The sequence below is a fragment of the Amphiura filiformis genome, chromosome 5 (assembly GCF_039555335.1).
Source record: "Amphiura filiformis chromosome 5, Afil_fr2py, whole genome shotgun sequence".
NCBI classification, from domain to species: Eukaryota; Metazoa; Echinodermata; class Ophiuroidea; order Amphilepidida; family Amphiuridae; genus Amphiura; species Amphiura filiformis.
In genome coordinates, this window is record NC_092632.1 from 10,160,539 (window position 1) to 10,178,146 (window position 17,608).

The 17,608-nt window shown below is 33.8% G+C and overlaps 1 protein-coding gene across 2 annotated transcripts in view; it reads right to left on the reverse strand.

The window, feature by feature from the left end:
- Positions 1–4,413: 4,413 nt before the first annotated feature.
- Positions 4,414–17,608, reverse strand: part of LOC140152597 (GTP cyclohydrolase 1-like) — a 29,854-nt gene continuing 16,659 nt past the window's right edge. For both annotated transcript variants that reach the window (XM_072175004.1, XM_072175003.1), the window contains exons 3-7: positions 16,256–16,365; positions 14,236–14,291; positions 13,404–13,435; positions 12,581–12,665; positions 4,414–11,862 (exon numbers count right to left, since the gene is read on the reverse strand). In XM_072175004.1, the coding sequence (XP_072031105.1) occupies positions 11,736–11,862; positions 12,581–12,665; positions 13,404–13,435; positions 14,236–14,291; positions 16,256–16,365 (410 nt within the window). In that variant the 3' untranslated portion in view covers positions 4,414–11,735. The remainder of the gene's footprint in view (positions 11,863–12,580; positions 12,666–13,403; positions 13,436–14,235; positions 14,292–16,255; positions 16,366–17,608) is intronic.

Here is a 17,608-nt window from a genome sequence, read left to right on the forward strand (position 1 = left end):
TTAAATATGTTCATTATGATATACTTATGATTCAAAATTGCAGATGCTGCATGCACACCAAAATTAGCTAATTGAAATATGTATATATCTGCCCTAATAGTCCGTTGACGAGTCTTACTTTTACCCGCGTTCTCTACCCAGACTTTTACCAGACTTTAACAGTCTTTGAATAGAACGCCACCATGATGATGATCGTACTAAATAATTATTGGTGGTGTTTTATGCTATATTCGACATGAATTTAGTTTTGAGATGAATAAATAAGTTGTCCGTATTCCGGATTGCTCAGGAAATGTTGCCCTGATTTGGGCTAAAATGGCCAATTTTGACTTTCGCGAGCATTCGTCCACCCCACCCCCGATTTGTCCGGCCATCATTCGCCCAGCCCCTCTCTCTTACGGTCGCTGGGGTTAACACATCCCCCGGCTCTGAAAAAAAATGGTGGAAGAGATGTTATTTCGATGCATTGGAATCGGAATTTAATTTAAATTATTTTAGTTGATGAAGAATTGAACTAAAATTGAAACAAAATAACTTTTAGTGTTGAAAAACTAAATTAGAATTTTATACAAATGATTTTGCGAAACAGAGAATCAAAATGGAATCGAATCAAATTAAAATTTAGGCTACTTAGAAGGGAAAGAATTGAATTGGAATCAACATTTTTTAGTGCATTTCGATTCCAATTCAATTCAGTAGGCTACATACCTACAACTTGCAGGTTACCTTAATTTAAAAAAGTCAATTTAAATCTGCCAAGTTACTGCCAAGCTCCAAAAGAAACTTGTCACATTTTTTTGTCTCATTTAATTTCTCCATGATTGAAATGAACAATATTTGATTTTGTACACAAGTAAATGAGTTGAATAATCTTTACTTTGCATACAGGTAATAAGAATTGTCTTTATTGACATGGGCTAAGTAAAATGTATTGAAGTAATAACCTGTGTATTAAATCGTTCATTCATTTTTCCTTACAATTAATTTTAATGAGTGTCGTCGTAAACATGCAATAAGTTTCTCTTGGACATTAGGGAACAACCCAATGAAGCCCTATAAATGAAAGCCTCCTCCTCCCTTCTAACGTAAGTTTTCAAATATCGAAAAATTCCAACCCGGATTCATAGGATATAGGACCGTCGCTATGGTGGATGGGGATGTGGAGGAGTGCAACAAATGCAATGATATTGATCACGTTTATGGAAGAAACCAACATTCTATTTTATTTTAAAATATTTTTCTTCATACCTTTTTGGGTACAGCTGATTTAAAAAAATGAACTTACAAATTGCAGGTTTCGAGTACTGCACTCTATATTGATTTGAAATTATTTCGAAGCAACCACTGTAAAATGTCAATATCGTACTTCAGAAAATACTAAAATTTATATATTAAATCCTTAAAAAAGATCAACTTTGACCGATGTTTTAACTACTTTTTTACAAACGTAATCGGACTTTTTGACCCCTTCCCTCCTATGCCTCCCTAACGAAAGGCTTTTCGTGTATAGGGCTTCATCGAACTCAATTGTTGGGATAATCAGCTTAATCTAAATCTCCTCTCTTTTCATCTTCTCTGATTGAATGTAGGAATTGCTTGAATCTGTGGGATTATCTCACCTAACAATGACAGATATAAAATCATCAATCTGATCGCTTTCTTAATTATAAATCAAGCTCAGTTTAATATAAACTTTATTCCACTTCTCAATAGGTGGTCTGAAAAAGTTGTGAGTCAAAAACCCGGGGTCAAAAATCGACCTGGGAGACGCCCAAATTTAATAATTTTTGCCTCATTTGGTCAATAATTCGGTCAATATTCAAAAATGAAAAATAATAATTCCCTTGAATGAAGTGTCTAGATCACACCTATCTTTTTTCTCACAGATCGGGGGGGGGCATTCGCATATCATTATGTGTTGACAAGCAGCCCCTCATATTTCCAACCCTAAACACCGACCTTCATTGAGTGAAAAAAAATGAGCCCTTATCACTGACCTTGGAGCAAAATAGGAACCCTTTTCACTGATCAACTCAAAATATACACGCTTTTTCATCGATACAATAAAGTAGGCCTAATACTCGGGTTCCCGTAAGGGCATTAATTAATATTTTATGCTGTGTATGTAAAATACCAGTTGGAAAACGGCTTCCGACAAAACATGAAAATCACTACCATTCAACGCCGACTAGTAGGCCTAAGTGGCTGCCACTCCCGGGCTGCCACTGGCTGAAAACCCTGCCCTTTTCGGCTCGACTGCAAGTTTGATTTGACTGCACCCCCCCCCCCCCTCGGGACACAGATCCACCTCAAGATCCCATACTCAAGATCAAAATGTCCAAAGCTATTTTAACTGCCTCCTAGCATGTTCGTGCAGTGAGAATAAAAAGCCGTGCAGTGATAATTAAAAATCCGTGCTTAAAATCTGTCTATAGGCCCCTACTACACTAACCAGGAAATTAAAGTTCCTCCACAAAGGAAGACTAATCGAGTCAAAAAATCATATGCAAAAGTGTTTAGTTTGTAATAATCCATCTTAATCAGCTAAACATAAGTTTTAAAAAACGTGCAAAAAAAAATTGTGCCTTGCTTACAACGCCTCTGGCAACACTCTTTTTGATTGGGGACGAGCGGATGTGGAACATGCGTGTGGGCAGATGTATTTTGGCAGAGAGGTATGTATTTTATGCAACTTAGCAGAGTTTGTACGCTTTTTTGCATTCTTATTAACATTTGTAAAACATATATCATTTAGCTTGATATCAGTAAACCAGTTGTGTACTTTCATCGAACTGCAGCTAGGTACAAACATTATAATTCATTTAAAAGGATTAAAATTCAAATGAAAATCTATCTTTCTAAATAATAAATCCAAATAAAATATTTTCTTTTCTGATTAAAATTTTACAGATATTGTAATTTTATGAAATTGAAGGCACCTGTGTGCATTTTATGCAACTTTTAATAGCTTTGCAGCGTTTTATTCATTTTTGCATATTAACATTTTACTACAGAAAACCGTTAATTTGACATTTGTGAACCAGGTGTGTACTTTCATCAAGCTATATCTAAATAAAAAATAATCACAATTAACATTTTGAATGAAAACCCTCCCTTCTAAATAACTCGAAGCATTTTCTTTTCTGATTCTGATTAACATTTAAAAACAAGCAAACAGTTAGCTACATTCAAAAAATGCCAACAAGAATTGAGTCATAGGTATACAATTTCAAAGTCTATACATTTTATGTAGCTATATATATGACAAAAACAAGTCGTTTGAAATATTCTTAATCGTGTGACCAATCATGAACTATATTCTCAGAAACAAGTTGTCCTTACGATGATATTTACGTAAACAATTGGAAACATTTAATAATTATGTTTATTTTAAAGTTAAATTTTAGAATATAAGTTGTTGTGTACAACAAGGGTAAATTCTTGGATCTCTATTATTTATATTATATATAAACTATAATAAATACATGAAGGATGTTCCACTTTATTCTTTCTGCTGATTGCAAAACAATATTATATACTTAAAGAAAAGAAACAGAGTTATGCATCGTGAACCAAAACAAAGTAACACATTGGGGATCAATCTGACACCAAAGGAAACAGAATATAAACGTAAGTGAAAAGGACAGTTTGCCAGGGAAGGGTTAAGACGCATTGATAAATTAATACAGCATGAGCCTCCCCACCACTTGGTTGATGGATTGTAAAACGACCCGAGGTGACTGCCACCCCCATGTCAAAAATGAAATCTATATACGGCACTGCTTGAGATTTCAGAAACTGGAATGCTTGGGCATGGAGGCAAAAGTAACTAAAACATTCCATTTGTCAATGTGCAGTGTCTTTCCACCCTAAAATAGCCCCTGGGCAACAAAGCTTGACAGGAACTGCCGTAAAGGGGGTGATGATTTGGTCAAAGATATTATTGAGTGAATAGGCCCCCTCCCTTATTCAGAGTGATTTTTTTCCAGAAGACTTCTTTCAGCCATCTAGTGGTCTTGTCAGTTTGTCTGTCAATAACTTTTGAGTCATCCTAATTGATGGAATGATTGTGAGTCGAAGCAACATGGTCGGTGATAGCTGACTTGTGAATATCTGTCATAGAAAAAAATGTAAGTCTAACAGTCCCACCTTCATTTTCTTGGAAATGTACAAAAAGAACCATGTTAACAATTGAATCTAACATTCCAAATGAACTCGTTCAATGGTTACAATAGCTGTTTAAAAGTTTAAACGATCGTTTTAGTATTGCAGATTAATCAATTGTTGCACACAGTTTTACATAAGCTAGCTGCATGTTATGACATCAATGGCTTGCCATAGACCAGGTGTAGGAGCTTCACATAATATACGTAAACTATGGATTGCAAATCAGTGTAGGATCTGAGACATTGGTTTGGTTAGTTGATGACATGCTCATGACTTTCACATCATCATTTATTTCATAAAATAAAAAGTACCATACACCACACAAATGCAGTATTATTTCACTTCTCCATTATTTCACTTTCACATTCAATAACATTAAAATTACATACTATTATTAATAATTCAACCAAGGTTTCAGGATCAGCAACCAACATTAATAGTTAATATGTCCAATATTACCAACATTATTTCAAGATTATTTAAAACAACTTATCCAATCACATAGATGTGACAAGAAAACATATTTCATGTATGTCATGAATGCACTAACAGGTGTATCCTTGGTGTAAGATATTCTAGTGTGAAAACTCCATTGAGGAATTTTGCAGCTTATGAAATAAAAGTTGTATATCCTTCAATAGAAGATTTCTGTGCTGGGCTAATTCTGTGTAGCTTTACACAAATGATAAAATCCCATGCCTTTAGTGTTGCAACATTCAATGCTTTCACTTAATACATAGTACACATTGAATGTTCAAACCTCATTGAATATGCAGTCGCAAATTTCACCACAAGTGTAGTAAACATTCAGAGCGTCCACTGAATACATGCGTTGAATGTTTACTTGGAAGACCACCTAAATGATGTTGGACTGTAGCAAGTTTTAGACTGACAGTCCAGGCTATTGATATAGCCCTGTGCCCAGCCCTGTGCATAACATAATGGTAAATCTGCCATGTTGGAGTTGTTACGCTTGAGACCATAAAAATAAAAATAATAAAAACTTAAGGACATGTCTTCCATAGGGGGTACTGATTTCAACTGGAATAGCCCAGTCAGGTTTCATCCTTACAGATGGTTATTCTTATACACAAAACAAGTATGTTACTTTACTTCTGTGTCACACATATCAACTACATAAAAATAAACCTACTTTTGATAGTATTAGTATACATCATACACAAATAAAATAACCAGTACTATATTTTACCACTTTATTTAGACATTTAGTTACTCTACCGACTACTGTTCTTATCAAAGAAACTTACAATGCTTGTAGGTTTTTGTATATTGATTGTAAGCCTGTGAGTTAAAAAAAAAATTGAAAGCCCTTAGGCAAAGTGATTAAAAATTAAACTTGTCTTGACATTGATTTTGGTCTCAACTCTCAACAAAATAAAACAGGTACAAATTGTTGGTATAGCTAATTTTAAAAGGAGTTTCACTGTGTCCGGGTATCCAAAAATAATCCCTCCAATGCACAATGGCCACATTTCAGTGAATCTATTTTGATTTAGTTAGCCTCAACTTCAAATATACACAAATATATCAAGTAAACCACACACAAAAATTTATACGTATAAATGCTTCTATACTATTATCATATATTGTTACATTATACATGTGTCAAAAATTGCTATTCCCCTGAAATTGTCAAAATAAATCCCCAGCATGTACAAAGTCCCTTAAAAACACTTGCAAATATGTGACATGATCTGGTCCATGGGGGCCAAAGGAGGCATTTTTGAAAATTGAGTTACAAGCACCATTACTTTATACAAACATTAGGCTATCATATACTGAAAACATCAAAGGTCTAGCATACTTGGTTCTAAAGTAATGAAGTTTTGTGATGTCTATTTTCTTATGTATTTTATTGTTTTTTACTCCATATTTTTGCCTTTATCTCAATTTCAAATTTGCCGCCTCTGGCCCCCGTGGACCAGACCGTGTCATATATTACAAATTGACCTTGAAATCAAGAACAAATGAGATGAACCAAAGCCAGCCAATTAAAATGCACTTTCTCAACATTTGTGATAAGAATTAGCGTGCAAATTTCATAAGAATGTAAATACAAAGTAATACTATTTCAATTGTCCTATCTTGGATGGATTACCATTAGTTTATGAATACTGTTATATTGCACCAGTATTATTTGGACTTAATTCCCACAAGATGCACTGTTTAAATGGTAAAAAGTACAGCAAAGTTCCATGAATTTTCCATCAAACATGTAACATGATAATGGACACAAAGCAAAAGATCCCTTTCACTGTCAAACTCTGTGACCCTGTTTTTTTAAAAAAAGGACCAATTACATTCCAACCTCCCCTTATCAGATCTCTTTTATATGGATCTCTATTATCCAGCAGTGTGACCTTCAGAATCAATTGTTGTCCCAAACTTAGCACTTGGAAATTCAATGCAGAATTACACATATAATTCACTTATCCAGATTTTTCACTTCTCTGGCCAATGCTTGGTCCCATCATGACTGGATAAGACAGGTTGGGCTGTAACTGAATCTGCCATTTCAATGGATATGTCTTACTGATGGAATTAAGTGAGGTACCAAATGGATCAAAACAAATGTCTGGTATACCATCCCGAGCCGTTCTTTAAACCATGTATGGCACATTGTTTTCAAACAAATCAATCAGACTGGCGTGCTGTATTGTCCAAATGCCTCCATCTTAAAACACTTTTTAATATCGAGTGTTCATTTTTACAATAACAGTGCAATAACAATTTTTGTGCTCAAGTTTAATTCACCACATTCGATATGAATTACGTGTGGAAGACAATCTAAAGATACTTTGGTATGTCTAGTTCTATGTTTGACAAAGAATACATTTTATCTAAGATGAAATTTGCTATATGTCAATTATTGCAGACACCTTGCTACCCTGATGCCTACCTCGCACACAAACAATGAACTTGGGATATAATGATACACGCTCTCAAGTACGTTCTACTACCTAAATATTCATGAACGATGTGTTGGTATGATCAAAGTTTAAAACTTTTGATCCAAACACAAGAAAATTATTCCTAGCATGGAATTTAAAGTTTTAAACTTTATTCATTCTACTACCTAAATATTCAATTATGGTGTGCTATTCTACATCAATCTGCCTGTCAAAAGTCCAATAGTCTATTATTGACCATTGATACCATATGTAACAACCTGTCACATTCAAATTCAGAACCACTCAAAATAAGGCAATAGTGGTTTTTATTCAATAGTGAGCTGCACTGAAATTTCATAAACTAATTTTGCCACACATTTTTTTTAAATAAATGATTTGGGTTGAATAATGGCCATTTTGGTTTATGAGCAGCAAAAAGATCAATTTTCCCAAATAACATACAAGAAAAAGATGCTTTGATGCATTTATCATTCTTATTCTTTTTTAAATCTTATTCTTCTTCAATTTATAAACAAATAAGAACTTCCAGTGGCAAGCACTTAAATAGAAATTTACAAACAAAATATTTTCATTACTTTTATATTCATACATTAAATCATGACTTTTCGTAGTTCTTGATTCAAAATATAATTTGTATAGAATACTATGATAAATATGTTTGCTATTTCAACATTTACATACACTGTCTCACTTGGAAATGATTGCAATAATTGTGCAAATTTGGATGATGGACCATCAAATTTACTTTGGTAAAGACAGTATGTCATCCAAATTTTGCATAAATTTGCATAATCAACATAACATTTATGAACAAAATTTCAATATCAACATAATAATGGAACATTAGTGTGAAATAAAAGTGACCTCTATCATCAAAAAAGTATCCTTTGTTTTTTTTACCCTATCATACATTACAGGCTAATATAATAATATAGTTATAGTCATATTAATCACATAGTTATAAAAGAAATGTTATCTACACACAATATCTTTTGCTGATAATAAAAAGAATACATACTTTCTTGCTTTACAATAAAATCTTTCATACAAATTTGCTGGTATACATTTACAACATAACATTTAAGTGCCAAAAAATAAACTAATCATTTACATCACAAACATGTGGAAAACAACCTATAAAACTGTATACTTACGTAATCCCATGATTTTCAACTTATTTAAAATTAGGTAACAGATTACTGACTACCCAAGGATATTAAACAGGGAGATCATTTAATTCACTATGTTTGAAGCATGAATTGGAAACTGTTGTACCCAGGATTGTTTCACCCAAAGCACATATCAGCACTACACAAAACTTTTTACTGCCCTTTTTTTTTTTTTTTTAAATTTCCAAGTGTAGCGCACTATAAATCACTGGATAAGGCTGTTAACTCAACCCAAATGGAACAGATGGTTCCTATGAAATAAGTGTAGTTCAGTGTTGATATATTGTTACACTAGTAGTGTTTGCTGATAATGACAACTGTACACTAGTAGTATAAGACAATACCTGATACCAACAATACCAGTGACATTGATAATAGCCCGATGCCAAAATTGAGTATGTCTCATCCAAACCTACTGCACACCCTTTCCAGCTAATACTCAAGAACAATTTTCATAGTAAATTGATTTGGTTGATCAATCATTTAAAATAGGGGAAACAAGGCTTAAAAAATAACACAGACACATTCACTCCAAGTACTACTTTGACTTCTTGGAGTAGTTTTACACATTATTTGACCATCAAGTGATTAGAAATATACACCCTACTAAGAAACCAGTTGGCTTCAACATTCATCAGGATCGTTAATAAATCATGGGTAAGCAAATGTTCTCAAAACAGATCCAAATAAGTAAATTAGGTACTTACTGGAAATATTTCAATTCCTATCAGGAATCTTACTGAACATGTTCATCAGGACTGTTATTGAAAATTGAGACAAATTTCATAGTTCTAGTCCAATAAACATCCACAGTAAGTGCTGTTTTATTGGACTAGAACTATGAAATTCATCTCTATCAGGAATCTTGTTCACTCTGGTTTGATGAATGGTGGTGTTTCTAGACCAAGAGGCAAACAGACCAACTCATTGGCTCAAAGAAGCCATCTGGATCAAAAGCAGAGGTAACACCACCATGAACAAGGACAAGGGGGTGTACAGACTTGTTTGAATCTACGATCAGATCATCAATCGTCAAGCAGCCCATGTGACGTCATCAAGAGCAGTCACAAAGATTGCAGATAACAACTAGAAACACCACCACTCACCATACCAGAGTGACCAAGATTCCTGATAGGAATCAAAATATTTCTAGTGAGTGAGTACCTAATATACTTATTTGGATCTGTTGTGAGAACATTTGCTTACATTTGCTTAACAGTCTATCATCAGTGAGAACAGTTACCATCTCATTTTGTTAACATTTATTACTACCCATGCATATGAACCTGCATCTGAGCTCAAGAGTCTTTAAAGTAATCTAGCTACTTGTAACAAATAACTCATATAAGCTACATTGACATTCTGTACACATTGAAATGTCCTAGATGTGATACATAGCAATGCACATGATAACAGTAGTATTAAACTCTATTGATACAAGCTTGGTTTAATTCACGCAAATGAAAAATAAAAATATATTTAGTATAAAATGGAATGTGGCTTAATGTTGGTCATGGAAAATGAAATGTTAATCAGGTAACAACATTGTAGATCCTAGGTTTCCCTACCGGAAGTCAGTTTAACAGAAATTCATTCCCACAATACAATATGCGGGGGTGCTAATACTATATAAAGTAATAGCATGTCCGTTAGCACCTGCACAAGCGATCAGCAGATAATACAGTATACATTCCGATACACTACAGGTTGTTCCAGGATACACAATGACAGGGCCGGGTAATTTCGGTCAAACTGTGTTCTGGTAGAGAAACCCAGAATCCATGTATTGATTCAAACACAATATTATATGCAAACAGACATGTTACTTGTTAAAGAGATAATTACTTGAATTGCAATTACAAAAGACTTATGATGTCATTTGAATGGTGGATGTTTAACCTTAACATGAACTGTCAGTGATAACTTGTTTATTATTGCACCTGTGACCAGTTTATGAAATCCATTTTACTAAAATATCACCAGCCTTATGGGAGATGATACTTTAAAAAATGGATTCTGTTTTGTACAGGCATTTACCTCTAGTAAAAAATAAACCACCATTTACAAATTATGATCAAAAGCTTTAAATTTAACAAAAATTATGAAATAATATTTGCAATGAGATCAGTAAGATTTTCTATACATTTAAAACCAAAAAAAATGAGGTGAAATGATAGAAACCCCATTTACTATCTTGGCCACTTAACTGTGGATCTCTATGGGAGATTTAATGTCCCAATAATTCAAAATTAATGGGTTGTCTTGCAATGAATTTGGCTGATAAGCTTAAGTAAGGACACACATTACTTATCATTACAAATATGACATAAAAATTAAAAAATTCATTTAAAAGGATCATACATTATAGCTTAACTTCAGTACTAGAATAATTAGGATTAGGGTTTATGTCCTAAGAACATAAATTGCTGATATTCCTGACATGCTAAACATCACAAATTTACTACTCTCAAAACACTTCCATTTACCTACCTAATTATGCTCATCAGTCTCATCATAAATGCCACTTAGTAAATATTACACATTCCAATCTGAACAATTAAAAGAGCCATTACCATCACCAGCTTTTTGCAATTCAGCCATGTCATACTGATTTACAAGATTATACATGATTAATTCAAGGAGTAGTGAAGGGTAATGACATCTCCTAACTGATTCATATTTGATTCTGCAAGTTTTAGTTTATCAAAAAATACACCATGTCGTATATTGCACTATACTATGAATAGTGAATACCAATGCTTTTGACACCTATGCCATATAACCAATTTTCTCCCAACTCGCCCCTACAATGTGTGCAAATTTCCCCGTTTGACTTAAAGCATATCAATATTCTTCATATTTTATGTAAGATTACAGCCCTCCACCCTGGCTTTGAAAGAGACCCTGCACAGGAGTCGTCACTCACTAAACTGAACAACATTGCAGGGCTACTATTTTGATTCTCGCAAAGATTATCGTAAACACATTTGTATGAATCAAACTTGACACTCGTAAACAACACAGTCAAGATTGAATGAGAATCACATAATGCTTTTAAATTTCTATTACAATAATTCAATTTGATTCTCATGCACTGTGCAACAAACTTCTACCCCGGTATTGTATATTTTGTACTACTCTGACACCTTCAAGTAGAAAGTAAATCTTTTAGGATGATAATACTCAATGGTCATTACTCATATTTTGCTAATTATTGGTCATACTCATATATCTAATCATAAAAATACTTCTCTCTTTACAAAAGCTGAACTTTTTACAATACAAATTTTGAACAACTTTTGATAATGAAAGCATGTAACTATAAGGAACATTCTCTCATAATAACACTGGTCATGATATATAAAACATATACATACAAAAATATAGATCAAGTAAATTTGTATTTTGATCCTGACAGGATGATGATGTTAACTCCTGCACTCCTGCTCTTTGACCTTTGACCTAATCAACTCCTGATTAGGGAGAGGAATTCTTCTCTAGTCTTTGGATCTTCTCTAAACACACCCAACATTGTACTGGTTACAGTCTTACTGTTCAACTTCTGTACACCTCGCATAACCATACACATGTGACTGCAAAAAAACAAATGTGCGTAAAAAGATTAAGAATAAAAATGTGTAGCCGCTATGTCTCCTAAGAGGTGTTGCAGTGTTTAAATGAGACATTGTGTAATACTGAATAAATGTCCTGGTTGGCATGCTTGTGTCAGTCTGAAGGAGGCAGCACAAAATATGACAAGGCAAAACGATGCTACAGTGAAAAAAGTTCCAGGAAGGAGTGAAGGCTACAACTAAAGTGAGGGCAGAACTTGAAATATAATCACAAATAGCCATGAATTCACTTGTCATGATAGAACAAGAGTACATTGATCTTGTAAAGAAGAAAGTGAAAGAATTTAAAGGAAAAGTGGATCAAAACAAGCAGGAAAGAATAAAACTACTTGACCAGATGCAGACAAAGCTGCAGACAACAACCAAAGATATTCAAAAAGCTCCAGAGAATACTACCGGAGTCCTTGAGTCAGCATCAGAATTTGAAATACTATCCGCTCATACCACACTGGCTCCACAACTCAAGAAGCTTTCTAAGTCCCAGCCAGAAGTTGGATACAAGTCTCTTGGTTATGTGAAGTTCAAGGCAGCAACTTCAATCATAGGGCAGCTATTGAAGGATGAAACACTAACACTAGGAAAAGAATGGAAACCGGTTGGGAGATTTGTACTGGATACATTCACAAGCATGTGGACTTGGCATTAATAAAGAAGGTGATATAGTGTGTAGTATACTTACGTTGCCTCTATAACCACACCAACTCCAGACGGTTGGACGGCTTCTGTTAAGGCTATAGCTATCTGCTTTGTTAATCTTTCTTGTACTATAAATAATGAAATTGATAAATAGAAACAGATAAATGAAAATAGGTAAATAAGCAAATCTATTTAAAGGCACATTCAGTGATCCCAGCGCAAGTGTAAAAATAAACAAAATTGTTTATAAATTGCTTGAAAGTGAAGGATTAATCATTCAAATTATCATTTGGTATTTTTGAATTGAAAAATTTGGCAAAAACAAAGAAAACAGTAGTATTGATGAAGTTGAAGCCCCATTCAAATACATGTAACTAATTTATATACTGTCAGAATATAAATTACAGATTCATATAAAATGTCTTATTTTGTCTTAAATATACAGCTTTCAGCTGAACCACCAGCACATCTATGACAGTGTCAAAGGTACCAAAATCTGAATGATTTTTACGCATAGTCCAAATGAGCAAATCACTGAATGGGCCTTTAATAAGAGCCTAAGATAAATATGAATTATATATTCTGTTCCAGGACTCAGTAAACAAGAATTTTCTGGTTCTTAGGTGTAAGTTCTCGAACCACAAGTATCACCTGGTTTGTCAAATAACTTGAGCAATGTAAGTTTTATTTAAACCAGTATAAGAAGGGTACATTTCCATGGAAGTTTTCTGAAAATCTTAAATATTATATTTTACATAAGTTTCCAATTTGGAAAGTTGGCATTTGCTTATTTGTATTTATTTTAGATTGATAATCTTTCAAAAATCACACCAGGCTAAACAATACCAGTTTGGTCCAATACATACCTTGTAACCGTCTGCTGTAGATTTCTACAATTCTGTATGAAATGGAAAAGATTTGAAATAAGATTTATTTTATAAATATTACAATTTTGAACTTTTACTGGTAGCAGCTGTTTATTGAATGTGAACAAGCTGTGTCCCAGAAGTTCTTTTTAGCATTAGTATTTTTGATGACATGATTTAAAATTGATGTCAATCATAAAATTTAATATGAACATATAACTTTCCTACATAAAATAATCACATAACTTTACTTTATCATCTGATGCAAATGGTGTGGTGGTCATTAAGAAATATCTCTTCATAAAATAACCTGTCACTATATAGTATTAGTTGTAATTTTTATTTCATAACTAAAGTCACCTGATAATGATTCATGTGGGATGGGATTAAATAACAGGGAACAATAACATGCACACTCCTTAAAGTAATTAAAGGATCAAAACATTTCATTCAATATTTTTCAAAAACAAAATTATCTTTCAAGATGTTTTAAGTACCAGATAAAACAGTCATGACAAGGAATTTTACAGTGTTTTGTAGAGCATGGACAAGGCCACATATTATAAAAAGATATTTTGATTAGGTCAAGTATGGTCAAGATAATCTGGATGAAATTTTTTGATCCTTTAATTACTTTGAGGAGTGTATTATAGATACAACAATAAATAATTTCCTTTCATGAATTGTACAAAAATTCCACAAAAGCGGGTAATGCCATAATAACCCATTGTTTTCAAAGCATGGGCGGTTATCACAGATCACAGTTGACCAGTAATCCATATTAAAATCAATGCAATCCAATAATGCTAATCCAATATGCTGCTTCACTCACCTGGCAATTTTACTAAGACCAACAACTCGTTTATTGGGTAGATAACCTATGGATACCTGTAGAATCAAGGATACCGATGAATCATTAGAAAAATGTTTAAAAAAAAAGAAATTGGTGTAAATTAAATCAGTTGCACATGTTTATGTATGGAAAATAACACCAACAATAATATAGCAACAAAAAGCAGTCAACAGAAATCAGTGGTGTACTCAGGTTTTCAAATGAGGGCCAAGGGTCTTGATTCCCTGGACTGTTCAAGAATTTCTGGCTCACTTCACTAGCTGTAATCAGAATTTGAATTGTTGACCCCACAATTTTTTTGCCAGGATACTCAACGATCTAAAAAAAAGGGGGGGGGGGGGTTGGAGGGGGTAATAGTGATCTTCATTATTTAAGTACTTACATGTATAACTATGTTAATATTTACTACTGCACCCCTTCTAGCAAAGCCCTGTATATTCCCCCCCCCCCCTACTAGGCACATCCTCCCCACTAGGCACATTCCCCAGACTAGGTGCACCAACTGACTGACAAAAGTGGGGCCCGTGTTAATATTCCCTGACTATAAGTAAACATTTCATTTAAATGAACACAGCTGAAAACAGCTGTACGCTATCCAACGCAACTGTATGTCGATATTTCAACGTCCAACACCAACGCATCGACTGTGTATACAATAATGAGAATATTAACCAATCATGAGTAAGTTGTCATTCACTTCCGCGTTATGCATACGTGGGTGTTCATCAAACAGTGTAGGCGGAGAATCGTCACGCTGTTGGCAGCTATGTTCATTCAATGAAATTTCTACTATAATAATTATGTGCATTTCAGCAGACTTGTTGTATTTCTACTGACTGAATGTCAAAAGTGGGGCCGTGCCCCCCCCCCCCTTGCATACACTATTGACAGAAATCTAGGATACTGTAAAAGATTCTTGTGTCATTTTTCACAATTTGCCAATTTTGAACTGCATCAATTGTTTTTAAGTAAACTTTGAATTTTCTTACATAGACCTATGTGTATATACTATACATAAAATGTTCACATTTTTACATTAAGCTGCAATGAGCACAAAAAGTTTGAAAATGAATGTTCAACAAAAATTTCCACTTTCATAATAATTTGAAAGAGCTAGTCATGTTTCAGTAATTTAGCACTTGCTTAAATTTATTTAACAACCATGTAGCAGCTTGCCTGTTGCCTGTTATCAAATTTGCATTATACAAGAGTTTTATTGCCTTTTTCCTGTCACAATAAATTGGAAGTAAAAGCAGAATTGTGTTTTTTTTATTACCATAGACACCTAAATTAATATTCATAGCTGCACATTTCATTCTACATCTGTTCATAAAAGGTTTACAAAATTGATGACAATTCTACATCAAAAGCTTCACAAAATTAATGACAATTCATATGCAACAATTCAGTTTTTCAATACCAGGGGTTGATTTTACTACCATTAAAACTGCATTGCATGTCCTTTACCCATTTTGAGTCCAAAAGTCTTTCATTAGGATTTATATATGTTTGAGTTGTGTTGGGTTTGGTCTTATGATGGGTTTAAGGCCTTACAATGTATTGTAAATGTTAGTGATATCCATCCCAGGTTTCACAAAATGTGATCATCACATTAGAACACGACAGTTGTCTGAAGTCTACATTTAAAGATAATAATTATGAAAAAAAAATGCGTGAGTTGTCATTATTAAGCACAAAATAATAGTTTCTTTCGTCCAGATAGCCAACATTTTTTGACAAAATCTGCCTGTTTCGATGTGATGGGTAACAAAATGTGGTGCTTACCTTTGCAGTGTGACAAGTAGGACTTCAACCCAAAGAGATATACCCAAAGAGTACCAACTCAAAATTTCTGAGTGTAACACTATGGTAAATCTGCCATTTCATTTTATTCACACATTTTCACTCATGAATAGCATGTTCATGTACCTCTGGCATTTTTTCAGTAATTTTTAAGGCATCAAATCAGGCATCATCTGGGAAAAAGAGAGAAACTTACCTTGCCCAGGAATGGAACTAAATGATGTTCACACAGTGAAAACATCTCAATGTCTTTAACAACTACCATCTCATCATGATCTTCATCAAATATTGCATCATTAAGTACATCTGGAAAGAGATCAAACATGAAGTGGGAGGTTAACATCTAAAACAAAAGATCTTTTAAGAAAACAACATTTGGGCCTTTCATAATTTGGAATATTGAGGGTGATAGACACTACGATTTTGATACTGCTTATGGTTTATTTCTCCAAAAGGTTAATACCTATTCTCCAAAAAAGTTTGTTTGTTTGTTTAACCAGTCAGTCCAGGCAGACACACACTTGGGTCCTTATGGTACCAAGCTAAAGTAAAATGCTTAAACCAAGCCTTAGAAGCTATAAGCATGGCCTATATGTAGAAACAAGCTCAACAGAATCTTTGTGTGTAGTAATTTGACATATAAACTTACAATTAATAAATGTTATTTGTGGATGAATGAGCCTACATATTTTTTTCAGTTTCTAAGTCTGCACACTTCTTGGTTGTCATAGGTTTGAGTATTATATTTATTTAATAACTATAAATTTATTTGAACATATACTTGACTTGTAAATTAGCAGCACACACCTAAAACCGGCGGTGCTTTCCTTATCCATCCTGTACCACTGTGTTTTTAATTGTCTCCGTAATCCCTTAATATAATCCACCCCATACCAGTCTGCGCCCTATATAACCAACGCTGATGCGACGATGCATTGCCTAGGTACGATACATGTTTTTTAACATCCACAATTCAGAGTATTGTCGGTGAGGCATGGCGTATCAGCCAATGACAATCCTTGATTGTATCCGTTTGTATGCAATGTGAATGCGCCACACATGAAAGTATGAAGCAACGTTTGTTACGAATGAAATGACAGACAGGGTTAATGCATGAGGTGCTGTTCGCACCTAAAAAGAAAGAAAAAGAATTGAGGAAAAAGAGCAAGGAAAAGAAAGACCACTCCCAACAAATCTATTGTAAAATTTTGCTCTTAGCCCCTGAGTCGAGAAAAAAGAAATTGTGAATTCTTATTCCATGCCTGATACAAAGGTAATACCTATTTTGAGGATAAACAGCCTCTTGATTTTAAAAGCTTGATTATTCCAATGATCTGTATGACAAGAATGTGTTTGTTGACGGAATAAATGGTGGTTTTTTTGGTGTGTGTGTGGGCGATTTGTTTTTCCCAATCACTCATCGATTTGTTTTTCTCAATCACTCATTGATTATGACCTTTGAGAAATTCACTGTATCACACAAACATGAAACCATGTCCAGTGAAACTGAACAACTGCTGTCTAGTCTGTGATATCTATTTTCCAATAA